The following is an 18204-nucleotide window of genomic DNA, read 5'->3' as shown; positions in this document are numbered from 1 at the left end:
CAGGCGGCTCCATGGCATCCCTCTGACTCTGCCTTCTTCCTCCCAGCATTTAGTTACATCTTCCATGCCTACCTAAGTTCTGCCCTATCAACAGGCCAAAGCAGTTTCTTTATTCATTAACAAAGAAAAGCAACACACAGACAGAAGAACCTCCCACACCAGGGAATTATCTTTTACACCCAATGCAGACATATGTAGGCAATAATTGTAACGTGACTATAGTAAAAATATGACAGTGAAATTTGGGAGAGAGAGGGCAGTGGCATTATTTCTGTCTTGTGCTCATTAATCTCTCTGTTCTTTGTGGGAAATCTAACTGGCATCAATGTCAGAGTTGGCTCACAATTTTCTTGGATAATTATGTTAATACCGAGGATAATTTGGAGCTTTACCATTTGTTCAGTGTATTAAGGGACAAGATAGTATTTACCTGTGTGTGCATATGTGTGTGTGCATGTATGTGTGTGTGCATGCGTGTGTGAGTATGTGAGTATGTGTTATATGCATGTGCGAACACTGTTAAGCACTGACATAAGACTCCTTTAGATACTCATCAGATATGGCTAGTAGAATTAAGTTAAAAGGAGACTCTTTTTAAAAACATCCTAAGAGGATAAAGGACTGTTTGTATTATCATAGTTTAGGCAAATGATTTAAACTCTTATTCTAGAAGTGAAGCAGAATATAGAAGGATGAAATGTCTCATGCATTGTTTAGAAAGTAAAATCAGTGTATTAAATAGATAAGAGAGGATAGCCAAGTGTGCTTGAGGAAAAGGTGTGCTAAGAGAAGAGCATTCTCTGCATGGATGGCCACACATGTACCCTTTCTCCTTCCCCTAACTACTTTCTGTGTCTAAGTAGACACAAAAGTATTTACTTTTATAAACTACAGCCGATCGCTTAGTTTTGGCCATATAAAAGGCATTTCCTGAATTTATGTATATCAGACATTATATATGTTGTTGTATTATATTAATTTTGAAGTTGGCCAAAGATGTACTTAAGGACCAATGATGGGCATAAATAACTTACAATTTTACTCATAAGTTCAAGAATGTCTCCTCAAAAAATATTTTACCGATAGCAACCTGAGGCTGAAACAAGTAGGAAAGAAGGAAACAACAAAATATTTTCAGATACAAATTTTAATGTTGCATTATGCTTTAACATTTATCTTCTAACTTTCACTGTATTGTAGCTGCCAGTAGGTGTGGAACTCTGGATCTTTCCTTCAGAGGCCTGTGCAGTATTCAGAGCCCTCAATAAACAGTTGAGTGAAGGAATGAATAGTGACAAAATTTTATATCTATGAAACGGAGTGGTCATCATAAGAATTCGCCCTAGAAATTTGTAATTTACACTTATTAACTCAGAGACACACCATGTACTTGGATATTTTGTAAGACAGTGGGAAATTGGATACACTATACTTACAAAGATTTAGGGATCTAATTATATGTTCTTCTTTTATTTGGCTAATTATGTCAGGATTTGGAAAAGTACGCCAGAAAAAGTAAATAGTAGAACATTTACAATTAGCAATCTGGATAGTGGGAATCTACTTATATACAGGGCTCCTTCTTCATCAAAAAGGTGTGGAAGTGGCATGAAAGTTCCTCTATACCTCAGAGTAATTTCACCAAAGTATTTACAGGAGCAGCGACTATTTGGTTACTCTATGATTTCAAGCATTGTTTGTACAAACGTTGTTTACTCTTTGAAATGCTTCCAACACATGAAAGCTATCGATGCAGAATAGCTGCAGGTGTAGCTGTTTGCACAGAGCTGACCTAGCATGTGTGGGCCTTGGGTTCACACTCCTGCATCTAATCCACAGCAAATCAGAGGTTCAAGGGGCTCCTCAGCTGTGGAGCCAGTCTGAGGCAGGTTTGGCCTACCCGAGAAATATTTTTAAAAACTTAAGGAATACATAGCTACTTACCGTGGGTGTTTTTTTAATTTTTAATGTAATATTTAAAATGGAAATATGACATTTTAGAGTTGTCCGGTCTTACGTTTGCTGTTTATGGATTGAAACAATTTTATTTGAACACACCTATAATCCCAGTACTCAGAAGACTGAGGTAGGTAGATTATGCAGCAATACCTTGTCTCGAAAATAAATAAATCAAAGAAGAAAAAATACTTTTATAAGTCTTAGGAAAGATTAATTAAATTTTATTCCAAAAGACAATTACTTGCAAATAAAGAATATGTTGCTTGTCCAGCCAACATGTGACTCTTTTGTACTGCCTGGCATTTCCCCAATACCTATGATTGATATACTCCTTTTCCTCATCATGCTGCATTATGTACAGAGAGTTTTGTTTCCAAACTGTTAGTACTGGTTACCCTGGATGGACAGGATTAGATAATGACAGAAATCAAAATTATATTTTTTCTGATAATACTTAAAGTAGTCTGTGGTAAGTATTTTTGGAATCATACAAAATGTTAAATAGTTACCCTTTTGATTGTCTTATAATTTGTTATATTAAACTCCACATGTGTTCCCAGTCAACGACATATGAAATATGGGCGTAATTGTGCATGTGTATACATACATGTATCTCTCTCACCTATGTACATTTCTCTTGCTCTCCCTCCCCCTTCTCTAGTTTAAACACACTCATATACATTATCTACTATCTGAAACACTTACCTTAAATCATCTTGATAAACTTTACAGGGAATCAACATTTTCTTTGCTAAATCATGCTATTTATGATAATCAAAGACTCTTTCCAGCTTAGCTTGGTTAACTTTATTGCCCCCCTGTGTGACTATGTTGACTTGAAGTAGAAGTGAAGATGCTCTACCTTAACAAATCAGCAATGTTTCATAAGTTGACGAGCCTCCTCGGGCTTGTGTAACTAAAACCCGGTGATGAGCCAGGAGCAGAAAAATACATGTCATCATATATTAATGGACTCTAAGAAGTTAAAATTCATGGTTTTTATTACGTATTACTTTCTATTTCTGGAACTAACCTATCTGAGCAAATCGTGGGTGAAGAATGCCAGGATGCGCACTGGAGGCAGAATAGAGTAAAATCATGCTGTTTTCCTATTTACTTCCCCTAAAACATAGCGTGCTTTAGTCTCTGCGGTTCGTTATCTTCCATAAAGTGAAATTTTGCATGTTTGATTAAAACGACTATATTTGATCTTTGGAATAACGAGTTACATGGCAACATGCATGCTATGAAAACGTTTGTGTTTTTGCAGTGTTATCTTAGTGACGATGCTTGTATGTTATTTGCAGATCAAAGAATGGCTCTGTTTAAACTGTCAGATGCAAAGAGCTCTGGGAGGTGAACTGGCTCCAATCCCATCCTCACCCAAGCCCAGCCCTAAGGCTGCCTCTGTACCTCCTGCAGCCGCGGCCAGCAAGCCACTGGTACCATCAGAGCCGGCTTCCCCCAAGAAGGAACCTCCACCGAAGGCTGCCTCTGTACCTCCTGCAGCCGCGGCCAGCAAGCCACCGGTACCATCACAGCCTGCTTCCCCCAAGAAGGAACCTCCACCCAAACAGGACAGCCCCAAAGCCCCTGAGTCGAAAAAGCCACCGCTGCTGGTGAAGCAGCCAACCCTTCACGGACCTACCCCAGCTACAACCCCAAAGCCTCCAGTGGCAGAGGCCTTACCTGAGCCAGCCCCTCCCAAGGAGCCTTCTGCACCCCTACCTGAACAAGCCAAGGCACCTGTTGCAGATGTTAAACCAAAGCAGCCCAAGACGGCAGAGCCGCGCGCTGACGTTCAATCTTCAGCGGTGGCAACAACAAGGCCCGATGTTCCGAGCTCTCAGGTGCAGCCACAGGCTCAAGTGCAAACAGCCCCTCCTTTGAAAACGGACTCTGCCAAACCTTCCCACAGTTTCCCACCAACAGGAGAAAAAAGCACCCCATCTGATTCTAAAGCCATGCCTAGGCCTGCGTCAGACTCAAAAATTATTTCACATCCGGGGCCCAGTTCTGAGAGCAAGGATCCAAAACACGTTGATCCAACTCCCAGAAAGGAAGAGCCTAAGAAAGCACAAACCAAGATGAGTCCGAAACCAGATGCCAAGCCAGTGCCAAAAGGGTCACCGACACCCTCTGGCCCACGACCTACCCCTAGTCAAGCTACACCCCCATCTCACCAGCCCCTAAAGCCTCAGGAGCAACCAAGGCGGTTCAGTTTGAATCTGGGTAGTATCACCGACGCCCCCAAATCACAACCTACAACTCCTCAAGAAACTGTGACAGGGAAGCTGTTCGGGTTTGGAGCATCCATCTTTAGCCAAGCATCAAACTTAATTTCGACAGCAGGCCAGCCCGGATCTCATCCACAGACTGGGCCGGCAGCCCCAACGAAGCAAGCCCCGACTCCATCACAGACCCCTGCAGCTCCTAAACCCACAGGTCAGCTCCCACCAGCACCTGCCAAGGTGCCACCTGTGAAGAAGGAAACAAAGGCTCCGGCCGCTGAGAGCTTAGAGTCCAAACCCGAGCAAGCTCCAGCAGCAAAGAGGCTAGAAAAAGACAAGAAGCCCCCACCCAGTAAGGTCAGCAAACCCCCACCGGCTGAGCCTGACAAGACCACCAAATCGGAGCCAACCTGTCCGCTCTGCAAAACTGAACTCAACATAGGCTCTCAGGATCCTCCCAACTTCAACACTTGTACAGAGTGCAAAAGTCAAGTGTGCAGTCTCTGTGGATTTAACCCAACGCCCCACTTGACGGAGGTAAGCAACACCTACATTACATATGGTTGAGAATATATGTCAGTTTGTTCTGAATAGTTGGGAACCCAAATTTCTGAGCAATGAAGTATGTTTCTACTGAAAAAAAGAAATAAATATTGGTAGCTTGGAAAAGGTTAAAATTGCCTTCATCCACACTGTTATGAGTTTTTGATCTCTGTGCTTTTATGGGTTATTGCACAAAAAGTAAGAGATGGGATGTGTTAGAAAATTAAAATGATAATGACCTCAGTATTTTATGAGTTAGAACCCATGCCAAGGCTCTTCCATTTCCATATGGGAAGTCCAGAAAAAATTGTAATGCATAGTTGTCATTTTCTACAACCCATTTCTTGTCTTAAATGCAGTGCATTGCTGAAATTCGTCTTGCCTTCCTTTGATCTCGGGATCTTGCTGTTCAGGCCAGGCTGGCTTGGAACCCACCATCCTTGCTTGAGCCTCTGAGGTGATGTCATGCTATGGCCTTTAATGCATTTTCAAACAGAACTTTAGTAGATTAGATTCATATACAGTATAATCAAACCCTGTTAAAACCTTGGTGTCAGTTAAGGATACTGTCTAGTAAAGTTAGTAGTTCTCGTGTGTTTGTTTAAATTTTCTCTGTATCTGTTGGTGGTGCCGTCTGCTGAGATAATAGAGTACATTTCTGGGAGCTGTGGAAGGCCAATGTCCTCTGTGACTAGCGAGAAGACACTCTAATGAGTTTGTGTCAAGAACATCCTCTCTACAATGTAAATAACCAAAATGCAGTTGGTGACTCTCTACCTGATCATATAGCTGGAAAAGAATGAGTGGATAAGAACTGGTATTATGCTAAGGCAATATTAGAATCTTTGGCTATAGGTCACTCAAGGGTTAAATGATCATTCCTATGTTAGATAAATAAAGCATTGCCTTAATAAATATTTCAAAAATTAAAATAACTGTCCATCACCTTATATCATTTTTATTATATTTTTTTTTACATTTATTATTTATTTAATTAATTATTTTACTTCCTGGCTACAATTTCCCCTTCGTCCTTTCCTCCTGGTCCTTCCCACCAACCTACCCAACACTATCCACTCCTCCTCTTCTGTCACTCTTCAGAAAAGGGCAGACCTCCAGTGTATACCAACCAGCCATGGTAAATCAAGTTGCAGTGAGACTAGACACCCCCTCTTTCATTAAGGCTGGTCTAGGTAGGAGGAAAGGGTTCCAAACCAGAAACAGAGACAAAAGACAGTCTCTGCTTCCACTGTTAGGAGTCCCGAAAGAAGATGAAGCTACACACCTGTCACATATGTTCAGAGGGCCTAGGTCAGTCCCATGCAGGCTCCAGTCTCTGTGAACTGAAGCACGGTTAATAAAAACACAGAGACAGAAACTGGGGTCATCTTGTAGGTTCCTGGAGATGCCCCTGCAGCAGGCTTTTACCTGACTCTGAAATCCCCCCGTTTCCGTACTCTCCCCATCCATCCATTCTCCAACCTGGTCCCTGATTACTCCCCCACCTGCCCTCGATCCATTCATGAAATCTCTTCTATTTCCCCTTCCCAGTGAGATCCGGGCTTCCACCCCCCCCCAACCCTTCTTGATAATTGGTCTCTCTGGGTCTGTGGATTGTAACATAGTTATGCTTTATTTTACAGCTAATATTCACTTAGGAGTGAGTACATACATGTTTGTCCTGCTGAGTCTTGCCTTCCACACTCAGGATGGTTTTTCTGTTGTACCCATTTGCCTGCAAATTTCATGATGTCATTGATTTTAACAGCTGTGTAATATTCCTTTGTATAAATGTACCACATTTTTTTAAAAGATTTACTTTTTATTATTTATACTGTTCTGCTTGCATTAATTGTGTGCATGCCAGAATAGGGCACCAGATCTCATTATAGATGGTTGTGAGTCACCATGTGGTTGCTGAGAATTGAACTCAGGACTTATGGGAGAGCAGCCAGTGCTCTTAACCTCTGAGCCATCTCCCTAGCTTGGCATTTTCTTTATCCATTCCTTGGTTGAGGGACATCTATGTTTTTCCAGGTTCTGGCTATTATGAATAAAGTTGCTATGAACATAGTTGAGCAAGTACCTTGTGGAAGGATTGGGCATCCTTTGGGTATATGTCCAAGAATAGCATTGCTGGGTCTTGTGGTAGATTGATTCCTACTTTTCTGAGAAACTGTCTTACTAATTTCCAAAATGGCTGTACAAGTTTTCACTCCTACCAGCAATGGAGAAGTGTTCTCTTTGCTCCACAGCCTCTCTGGCATTAGCTGTCACTTGTGATTTTGATCTTAGCCATTCTGACAAGTGTAAAATGGAATCTCAGAGTCGTTTTGATTTACATTTCCCTGATGACTAAAGATGTTGAGTATTTTTTTAAGTGTTTCTTGTCCATTTGAGATTCCTCTTTTGAGAATTTTCTATTTGGATCTGTACCCCATTTTTAATTGGATTGTTTGGTATTTTGACATCTAGTTTCTTGAGTCTTTATTTTGAAAATCAGCCCTTTGTCAGATGTGCGGTTGATGAAAAACTTCTACCATCCTGAGGGTACTGATTTGTCCTATGATGGTGTCGTTTGCCTTACAGAAGTTTTTCAATTTCATGAGGTCTCATTTATTAAGTGTTGATCTTGGTGTCTGTGCTACTGGTATTATATTTAGGAAGTAGTCTCCTGTCCCAAATTCAAGGCAATTTCTCACTTTCAATTCTATCAGGTTCAGTGGATCTGGATTGATGTTGAGGTCTTTGGTCCATTTGGTTTTGAGTTTCATGCAGAATGATAGATGTGTCCATCACTTTTACGCAAATCAAATCTACTGAAGGGCTCTTTCAGTCCACTGTGTCTAATCTTGTGAGTCAATCAGGCAGAGCTGAAGAGGTTTGGATGTCAGAGAATCCTTAGGGTTGGTCTTATTATTTGGGCTCTGATTTTTTAAAAATAAATTTTAATTAAAATAAAATTACCTCACTTTCCCTTTTCCATTTCCTCCCTCAGCCTCTCCCAGGTTCAGGTACCCCCGCTCCAACTTTTCTTCAAACACAGGTAAATGGATGGACCTAGAAAGACTTTCCAATTCTTTAATAAACAAGCATAGAACGTTTTAGTTGCTCACTTTGAAAGCACAGGAGGTTGCCATGACTTTGCTAACACCATGTGAAGGCACCTTCGCTGCAGGATTCAGCAGGTTTGTTTTCTCAGCTGTGATGAGCCTTGCTAATTAACATTCATTTTTCAAGGAAGATACATATTGTTTCCTCAGCCCTTTGTGAGTGTTAACTGTTCTTATTGCCTGCAAATTAACTCCAGTATAAATGTAAAACACAAAGCAAAATTTAATTTCCTCATAGTTTTAGAAGAGCATTTGTGTGTGTGTGTATGTGTGTCTGTGTACATTCATCCGCAGTATAATTTTTGTTTTTCTAGTACAGCTGCATTTATCTAAGCTGTTAAAAAATTGTACCCTTTAATGAGGAGCCTTATGGTGTCAACACAATGCGTTTATTGAAATAGCTGTAAAGCAAAACAGCACTACTGAAAACAAAGCTGTAATTTCTATATTTTTTTAACGTAATCATGCATATAGAGTAAGAGAAGGATTGTGCCTTATAACACACATACAGTGTTGCGTATATCTGTTTATATACACACCAACACTATTTGTTTATGTACTGATGTGCATTTACCACATTTGACCTATCATGATTATTAACATTCTGTCAGAGTTCGCAGTATTGACATGAGAAGTCCTTGAGTACAGAGTCGGGAACTCTTCCTGGGCAATCTCTGATATTCTGGATGTTGTTTAATCATGCCTTGAAGGTCAGAGTTTGGAAAGGAAATCATTTGAATAGATTGCAGAATTAGCCAGCCTGTGTGGAACTTTAATTTTGGATAAGTTTAAGGTATAAGTTGTCTAAAGCTTTTAGATAGTTTAAGTGAGATCCTATTTTAAATATGGCCCAGCAGGATATAAAATATCGATCATTCTTCACATTATTGTGCTCTGCAGTCATTTCCTTGCGTTTAGAAGACGGTGTTGCAGGGGAGAGGAGATTTTGATACAGCAAAAATGACCAGTGTTCTTGCCCATGACTATGGTAAAGGATTCATTCAGTTGGTAGAAGGCTTACCTCTGCTGTGGGTATAAGCTACTGGCTAGTCTAATATTAACGAAGTGAATGAAAGTTAGTTCTTTTATTTTATGTTCAAATATTTATGTTATTATTGCTCCCAAAGCTTTAGAGGAATGCCAGATGAGCTAGCTGCAAAGGTTCATAATACAGTGTGTCTGCGTGTCTATATGCCTTTACATATATACACCCTGAAAAGGTTGATGATACAGTGTGTCTGCGTGTCTGTATGCCTTTACAGATATACACCCTGAAAAGGTTGATGATACAGTGTGTCTGCGTGTCTGTATGCCTTTACAGATATACACCCTGAAAAGGTTGATGATACAGTGTGTCTGCGTGTCTGTATGCCTTTACAGATATACACCCAGCACATATGTAAATGTATTCTATTAGGCAGATTTATATGTGTCCAAATAGTTCTAACTATTTAGGCTTAATTTACAACATGAGCCCACTGTTACTACTAAATCATTTTGTTTGTTTGTTTTTTAATTGGGAAAGTGTTGACAGAGATTTCTGTCCCATCCGGTCCCGCAGCCATTCAGTCCCAAAGAAACACACAGAGGCCTATATTAATTATATTATTATAGTTATTATATATATAATTATATATGAGCTCAGGTTTTTTATTAACTAATTCTTATATCTTACATTAACCCATAATTCTTGTCTGTATTAGCCATGTGGCTTGGTACCTTTTATCAGTGAGGCATTCTAATCTTGTGTCCTCCTTGTCTGGGTGATGACTGTAGACTGAGCCTTTTCTCTTCCCAGAATTCTCCTGTTCCAGTCGCCCCACCTATAGTTCCTGCCTAGCTACTGGCAATCAGCATTTCATTAAACCAATATAACTGACAGATCTTTACGGGGTATAAAGCCATTGTCCCACAGCAGGAAAGCATGTACTTCTAATCTTCATTTAATCTCTATGTTTTTAAGCTCTATTTGTGATATATTTTTCTTGTGATTCGGTGTTACTGTACTATTAGTTCAGAAGGAATATTCTCAAAATATTCACACTTATTCCTTAAGTACAAAGAAATGATGTTCCTTTGGATAGAGTCAGAGTTTTCTATTTATTTTCTAGCATATATAACTATGCACCAAGTCTCTGTTTCTCTTATCCCCATGACGGAGACAGATGCTTTCCTTGCTGTTCCATAGTGCCTTCCTGTCATACTTTTTTTCCTCTCCTTTCTCTGGCAGTGAAAAGACAGCCATTGTAGATTTGTATTGGGAGCAACCAAAAGTATCCCACCTGTCCACCCCTTCCCGAATACAGCTGTCCTAAGGCTGCTTCCTGATCCTCTTGCGCATCATCCCTCACTGGTCCTGAGGAGTACCAAAGTCTTCCTTCTGGTGGACCCTGGGGTGCATCTAATGTCTAGCCTGAGCTTTACTGTTTAACTGTGTAACATCCAGTTTGCATAAATGGTGCTATAATCTGTTAACCTCTAGTAGCAAAACACAGTTCTTTTAGTCTTAATTTTTGTCCAAGCAAAATGTGGTTTATCTTGGATGAAGTTTTAAAATTTGCAGTATATCTTCCAAAAAAGAGCTGCAATGAACCAATCTGGAAAGATACTGAGCAAAACAGTCTAGGCTGGCAATGTCTTTCCCTTCTAAATTTTAGTAATTCTCATTTAGTTCAAATGCAAAAGATGCCAAACTATCGTTTTTGTGGGTATTTGTTTTTGTTGGTTTTTTTTTTTGCCTCTCTTTTCTGAAGTAACTTTTATCATGAAAATAAGACAACATGAAATGTATTTCTTCATGCTGAATGAAGTCCTAGAGTCATGATTTTGCTTTCTTAGCAAGCTGATTTTGCATGGCCTAAATGGTGTAGAAATAGCTAGCATATATTTGTCACTAGGCAACAAATGAGACTTTTGAGCTATTAAGACCCAGTGGTAGATGGTGATCCTCTCAGTTCTTTCTCTTTAGCTGAGGTGGCTTCTGCATTCTGCATCACTTACAGCTGGTCTAGAAAAGATGAAACACATTAGTTTAGCAATGCATAATATCTTTCATCCACATTCATCAACATTACTTAATACTGTAAAAAGCATATGCAGCACTAAAAACTGTTTTAAAGTATGTCTATTGGTGCAAGTATGCACAAAAATTAAAAGCTAGATGATCCCAGATCAATTATGAATAAAGGACTCTACTAATAATCAGTTCCAGAGGAAGCACATGGTGGAACTCTGTAGTCTGGGTTGGCATTTCTGACCTTTCTGACAGAGATCCCTAGTGCAACTTTTATAACAACATTTATAATGTGGTTATAGATGATAAAGTTATTCAATTTCAAGATAAATTTGTTTTCTTTCTTGAATGATATTTATTTTCAATAGTCAAATACAGATTTAAAATTGAGGAGTTTTGCTCAATTTTTAAGAAATTAATTTTTCCTTACAGTCCTCATTTTGGATGGATTCTATAGGGTAGCTACATATCTCAGTGACCATATAAGTCATTTAACACCTTTAGTATTGTCTAAATGAAGAAATATGAATTAATTCTGTGGGTTTATATTTCACCATATATATTATACTTTTATTAGAGATTTAGGTTATTATTTTATTCTAAATCAGCAGAATTTTGTACATAAGATTTATATTTTGAATGTTTCATAAGAAAAATTTGCTTGTATTAAATAAAGAACAAAGATAACAGTGTATCAAATTCTCTTGGTAGATATGAAAGCAGGTAGCATCTCCATCTCACCTGCTCCACTCATCCACCACTCACATCTCCTCAGCTCACCTCCTACACTCACCTCCTCCACTATTCTCCACTCACCTCCACTCACCTCCATTCACCTCCTCCACTCACCTCCTCCACTCACCTCCTCCACTCACCTCCACTCACCTCCTCCACTCACCTCCATTTACCTCCTCCACTCACCTCCTCCATTCACCTCCTCCACTCACCTCCTCCACTCACCTCCACTCACCTCCTCTACTCACCTCCTCCACTCACCTCCTCCACTCACCTCCACTCACCTCCTCCACTCACCTCCTCCACTCACCTCCTCCACGCACCTCCTCCACTCACCTCCACTCACCTCCTCCACTCACCTCCTCCACGCACCTCCTCCACTCACCTCCACTCACCTCCACTCATCTCCTCCACTCACCTCCATTTACCTCCTCCACTCACCTCCTCCATTCACCTCCTCCACTCACCTCCTCCACTCACCTCCATTCACCTCCTCCATTCACCTCCTCCACTCACCTCTCCACTCACCTCCACTCACCTCCTCCACTCACCTCCACTCACCTTCTCCACTCACCTCCTCTACTCACCTCCTCCACTCACCTCTCCACTCACCTCCACTCACCTCCTCCACGCACCTCCTCCACTCACCTCCATTCACCTCCTCCATTCACCTCCTCCACGCACCTCTCCACTCACCTCCACTCACCTCCTCCACTCACCTCCACTCACCTCCACTCACCTTCTCCACTCACCTCCTCTACTCACCTCCTCCACTCACCTCTCCACTCACCTCCACTCACCTTCTCCACTCACCTCCTCTACTCACCTCCTCCACTCACCTCTCCACTCACCTCCACTCACCTTCTTCACTAACCTCCTCCACTCACCTCCATTCACCTCCTCCATTCACCTCCTCCACTCACCTCTCCACTCACCTCCACTCACCTTCTCCACTAACCTCCTCCACTCACCTCCTCCATTCACCTCCTCCATTCACCTCCTCCACTCAACTCCTCCACGCACCTCCTCCACTTACTTCCTCCACTCACCTCCTCCACTCACCTCCACTCACCTCCATGCACCTCCTCCACTAACCTCTTTCACTCATCTCCTCCACTCATTCACGAAATTTCTTTTTGCATAATCCAGAATAACTTATTATTTGACAACTTATTAAACAGCTTTTTTCATCATTTCAATTACACACAAATAAAATAATGAATTATTATAAAAGAGAATGCAGAACTATAGTTCACAGGGATTTCTTTTTCACGTAGACTCTCTGAACTTTGATTATTGTTTAAAACAGTAGCTATTCATCTGGAAGTCTGAAAATGTTACAAAAATGTTTGTCTTGATTAGTATTTTTTTATACTTTCGTTTTAAACTTCAGATGTAGGATAAGTGTGACTGTGGTTCATTGAAAATTTTGTGTAGACAGTGTTTGAAATCAACCTGATATCAACTGTTCCCTCATCTCATTACTTTCATAAAGCAAGTATTTTAATGCAGAAAAACATTGGGCTACACACTTTTCTTCCATGACTTTATGTGATAATTTAAGCCCCATTTTAGGAATTCAACTGAGAATGAGAGACATAGAGTTCTTAAACAACAAAGATTTACTTTAGGAGCCAAGTCCATACTGTCTTTACTCTATTTGTTTAAATAAGCCAATGGAACTAGAGAACAAATACCACTTGCTCTACACTCTCTTGCTCATACTTCATTTGGTAATTTCTAGAATTTTAACTCCTACAACTTTGTAAATATGGGGATATAAGAAAAAAAGCATTGTTTTCCATGGAACAATGTGTCTGTGTTGCATGGCTTGTTTGTAAGGATGAGGTAGTTTTGGGGAATCAGAAGCATAGACCTCAGCATCACTGTGTGTCTTAGTCAAGTTTCTGTCGCTACCATCAAACACCATGATGAAAGCACGTTGTGAAGGACAGTTTGTATTTGGCTTCCACTTTCATATTGCTGTTCACCACTGAAGGAAACAATGACAGGAACTCAAACAAGGCAGGATCCTGGATGCAGGAGCTGATGCGGAGGCCGTGGAGGGGTGATGCTCACTGACTTACTCCCTCTGTCTTGCTCAGTCTGCTTTCTTGTAAAACCCAGGACCATTAGCCCAGGGATAGCATCACCTGCCATAGGCTGGGACCTCCACAATTAATCACTAATTAAGACAATGCTCTACAGCTTTGCCTAAAGGTCTGTCTTATGGAGGCATTTTCTCAATTGAGGCTCTCTCCTTCCTAATGACCAGTTTATATCAATTTGATATAAAACTATGTAATATAAGATTTATCTTTCCAGGTAATAATTGAGCACTGATATATGACAAGATAATAAAATGATGTCTCTTCTTTTATACCATCTGATTGTGAGAGTACAAAGTATATTTGTTAAAATTGCAAGAAATTTATATGTGTTAGTAAATACAGTAGAAGTCTTATGTCCTACTAGTCATCATATGTATTATATATAATGTATATAAAATATAAAAATAGTCATTTTATATACTATATATAATGTGTGTACTACACACACACACACACACACACACACACACACGAGTTAGATGTTTTCTCCCATCATTGTTTCAGAGTGTCTTCTGTCATGCTTCTAGTTCAGCATTTCTGAGACTGTGCAATCTTAACCTTATTCTCCACAGTATCTGAGTAATATTCTAGCCAGTTTTGAATGTGTGTTTCTGTTTTGCTAGAGATAGACCATCAGATGCAATAGTCTCTGTACTTATGAACACCAAGTGGCTGGCTCAAGTTAGGTTGTATTTTAACTTTCATTTTAAAGCATGTCTTAACTGTGGTTTCTGCTGCTGTGATAAAACACCGTGACCAAAAATAACTTGGAGAGTTTATTTGATCTCACACTTCCAGGTGGCAGTCTATCATTGAGGGAAGTCAGGCCAGGGAACTCAAGGCAGGAACCAGGAAGCAGAGACTGTAGCCGGAACCTGGAGACAGGAGTGGGTGCAGAGGGATAGAGGAGCGCTGCTTAATAACTTGCTTCCATGGCTTGCTCATCCTGCTTTCTTATAAAACCCAGCACCACTAGTCCAGGGATGGAACCAGCCACAGTGATTTGGGCCCTCACACACCAATCATCAATCAAGTACCTGCACCAAAAACTTACCCAAAGTTCAATCTAGTGGGTGCATTTTTACCAACTGAAGTTTTCTCTTCCAAACTCTAGCCTATGACAGACTGATATAAAACTAGTCAACTCAAAGGGTAGTATGAACAATATAAAATGACTCATTAATTTTTCAGCAAATATTACTCAACATTGTCTTTGATTGCCCAACTGCAGTTGTGCAAACATATACTGTATCTGCCTCCATGTAGGATGTACTTGTCTCTCTACATGAGAAGTGCACTGATACCTTATATTTCTTCTAAGTCTATCTATTTACCTTTCCCAGGAATCACTATATCATACAAGATAGCTGGTGGCTACTGCATTCTCCTTTGAATGGAGAGATTTCAGTGCTCTCATTGTCAACAGACACAAAATGAATGTCGAAATTGATCTGAAGATCAGGGTTCTTAGGTCTTGATAATAATTAATAGCAGTAACCACACTACATGCTGTGGCCATATCAAACATTTTGACCTTATGTTCTCTGTTGTCTTTTCTGTTCTAAGTTTATCTTTCAAAGATTATGAGTCTGTTTGTGAACTTCAAGTGCATTTGGGTGAAATATTTCAACTTTGAGGTCATTATTAAAAGACAGATTATGTTAGAAATATAGAATGCTAGTACTACTGCATATTGAAGATATTATATTTTCAGTGTTTTATTTTCTTGATGGTTATCCATCTTACATTAAAAACTTTATTAATTGAATAATAAAAGTAATATTTTTTCTTTAATAAAGTAGGCAGTGATCTAGGATTTATCTTAATATATATTACTATTTTTGCCTGTAAGTTATATCAATATCATGAGTTTATCATCTACTAATATTTTTTAAACTGTTTATGTTAATGTTAGTTTTGGAAAATTTTATGTGTCTTTTACATAGTCTGATTCTTTGTTAATATATCTTAAGATGATACTTTACTTCTGTAACATTTGTTATTAATATTATTTATTCTTTTCTCATTATATAATTACATTTTTAAAATATTTGTCAGACAACATATTTTTATAAAACTGTCTGCTTCCGTTTGTTTATAAAAGTGGTCTTTAGTATTTCTTTATAAATATCTGTAGTTTTTATGTTAGATTTTTTTATAAATTTTGGCACATGGTAGATGAAAAATTTAATATCATTTATTCAAATACACAAACACTTGACTCCAGATTATTTGCTAAACAACTCATTGTTTTCATTCTTGATTCATGGAGGCACTTTAATCATATAATAGACTTCCATTAAATCAATTCTCTTTTCTAAATCCTTTAGCTCTTTTCTTATCTGAAGTAGTTTTATTCATACAATATTTTCTGATCAAGTTCCCATTTGAAGAGCGTTTCACAGTTCCAGTACCTTCTATTTTTTATAAAACCACTTTTGGTATTTAAATATATTAAGTAGCAAATGAATCTTGGCTAAAGGGTCCTATAGTAGGGTATTTCCTAGGCTGGAATTTGACCTTGTACGTCTTGCAGCTGTAAATACCTTGTTCCCGGGTCAGAGTGTGAATGCTGACACCGTGGTACAACAGCGCAGGAGAATTGTATTTGGTCCTCCGCCCTGCCCACCCTATGGAGAGTGGTGCGGTGTGCAGCTGGAATGTTAGCGTGAACATAGTGGGCTTTGGTCAATTTGAGGAATACCCTGCTTGTGAAAGTCATACTTTCAAGGCAAGTAGCAAGCTAAAGTTCTCTCTTTACCATAGAGCTGGCTTTATGGCTGCCTACTGTGAACATAACCCTGACAAATTGCCAGGGTAATGAGAAGCCAGGGTCTTGCAGTGCTTATGTATACTGCAAAGTATATAGGACATTATTATGAACTTCTATCTAATATTGCAAACCCTACTCAAATGAAGCGAAAGACTGAACTGTCGTCCTAAGACGGATGAAAATGAAAAGTACGCCGTCTTTGATTGGCATCAGTCGTTGAGCCGAGAGTAGGTTTCATAAACACTCTTATTCTTGGGTTTGGCTCTTAACCAACCACTTCAGCTTTCAGTGTTAATGGTAAAAAATTAGGATCATGGAAAATATGTAAAGTGTTGGTGCCTGAAGGAAAGTAGTTAATTCTATACTAAATATTTTATACATTCAGTACTAAAATTTTTCTACATTTATTTTATCTTCATTAAAAATCCTTGCTTTATGAAAGTTATAAACAAAATTAAGTATCAAAATTTGTGAAGCTCATGGTATCATATTCAAGCATGTACCCCTCTAGCAGAAAATACATACTGTAAGATTTAATGTATATTCTCTTACCTCATTGGATGGGCTGTATATTCTCACATACGTATGTGCTTTGAAATCAATTTAGTAACCTTTATTATGGACAAGCATTTGTGGGCATTATTGAAATTTTTTGCCACATTATAGAAATATACCTAATCTAATGACAAAAATATTTTTGTCTTAAATATTAATAACTTAGTAGCTGATGGAAGTAATAGGCCAATGATGGTTATAAACGTTATCCTTTTTTAAAAATTGAAAATAGATTCTTTTCCTACAATATATTCTGATTATGGTTTCAAGGTGCATAGCTCCCTCCAGCTCCTCCTCACTTCCCCACCCACCTAAATCACACCCATTATTTCTCTAGTGAGAATACTAATAGAATCTAATATAATAATAAATTAGTAATTATGATGAAGATAAATAATGATAAACAAGCAAAGCAGAATAGGGTAAAAGAAATGCAGCGGTCTTCTTTTTAATTTCTGGAATTATATTTATATTAATTTTGAATGTTTTTCAGGGTTTTAAAATAACTTTTATATTTTCCAGTTATTTCTAGCTTACTATTTTAAAATTGAAAACTTATAAGTTTCTGTGTGGAATGATGTTTTTGACATATCACATCACACTTCCTTCATCAGCCCAGAGTAATAGCAGTTTTCCTTTCATGCTTGCTAAACATAGGAGCGCTCAAGCAGAAGCACACCCCAAGGAAATGCTGGGTAGAGCATCCTGTTGATTGTGTGCCTTTACACCAGCTGCACAGAGAGAATGCCTGCTAATAAGTTTATGTTTTCTTCTAATGTTCATTACCTGGCACATATTCATTATTTCAACTCCATTATGCAATACATGAGTTTAAGAAAACAATACCCTTTCTAAAATCACATTCATGCAAAATTAATTATGTAACGTTTGAGTCCCATATAATGGACTTACAGCAGTCTGAAGGGCTCCAGTGTCAACTGAGTCACGAAAACAAATGATCATGTTTCGAGACTGCTTTTGAAAGAAATCCTCTATTTCAAAATTCCATCCATTTATCAGGTGCAAGGCCACCCATAGGCAATGTTCTTGTGATAATCAAATGCAATGTACACATGCTTATTAATATTACAAATAGAATCAGATAGTATGCATGGAGAATAAATTACCACTACTTTTGTCTTTATGGAAAATGAAAATTATAGACATGTAG

General features: G+C 38.9%; 1 protein-coding gene across 1 annotated transcript in view; it reads left to right on the top strand.

Annotated features, from left to right (window-relative positions):
- Nucleotides 1-18204, top strand: part of LOC121458915 (protein piccolo) — a 309061-nt gene that overhangs the window by 22968 nt on the left and 267889 nt on the right. The window contains exon 4 of the mRNA XM_041668303.1: nt 3267-4727. Within this exon, the coding sequence (XP_041524237.1) occupies nt 3267-4727 (1461 nt within the window). The remainder of the gene's footprint in view (nt 1-3266; nt 4728-18204) is intronic.

Source organism: Microtus oregoni, unplaced genomic scaffold (assembly GCF_018167655.1).
Source record: "Microtus oregoni isolate MIOR12 unplaced genomic scaffold, Mior012 000018F_ref0000195, whole genome shotgun sequence".
NCBI lineage: Eukaryota > Metazoa > Chordata > Mammalia > Rodentia > Cricetidae > Microtus > Microtus oregoni.
Note: the sequence above shows the minus strand (reverse complement) of the source record. Positions and strands in the feature narration are given on the sequence as shown.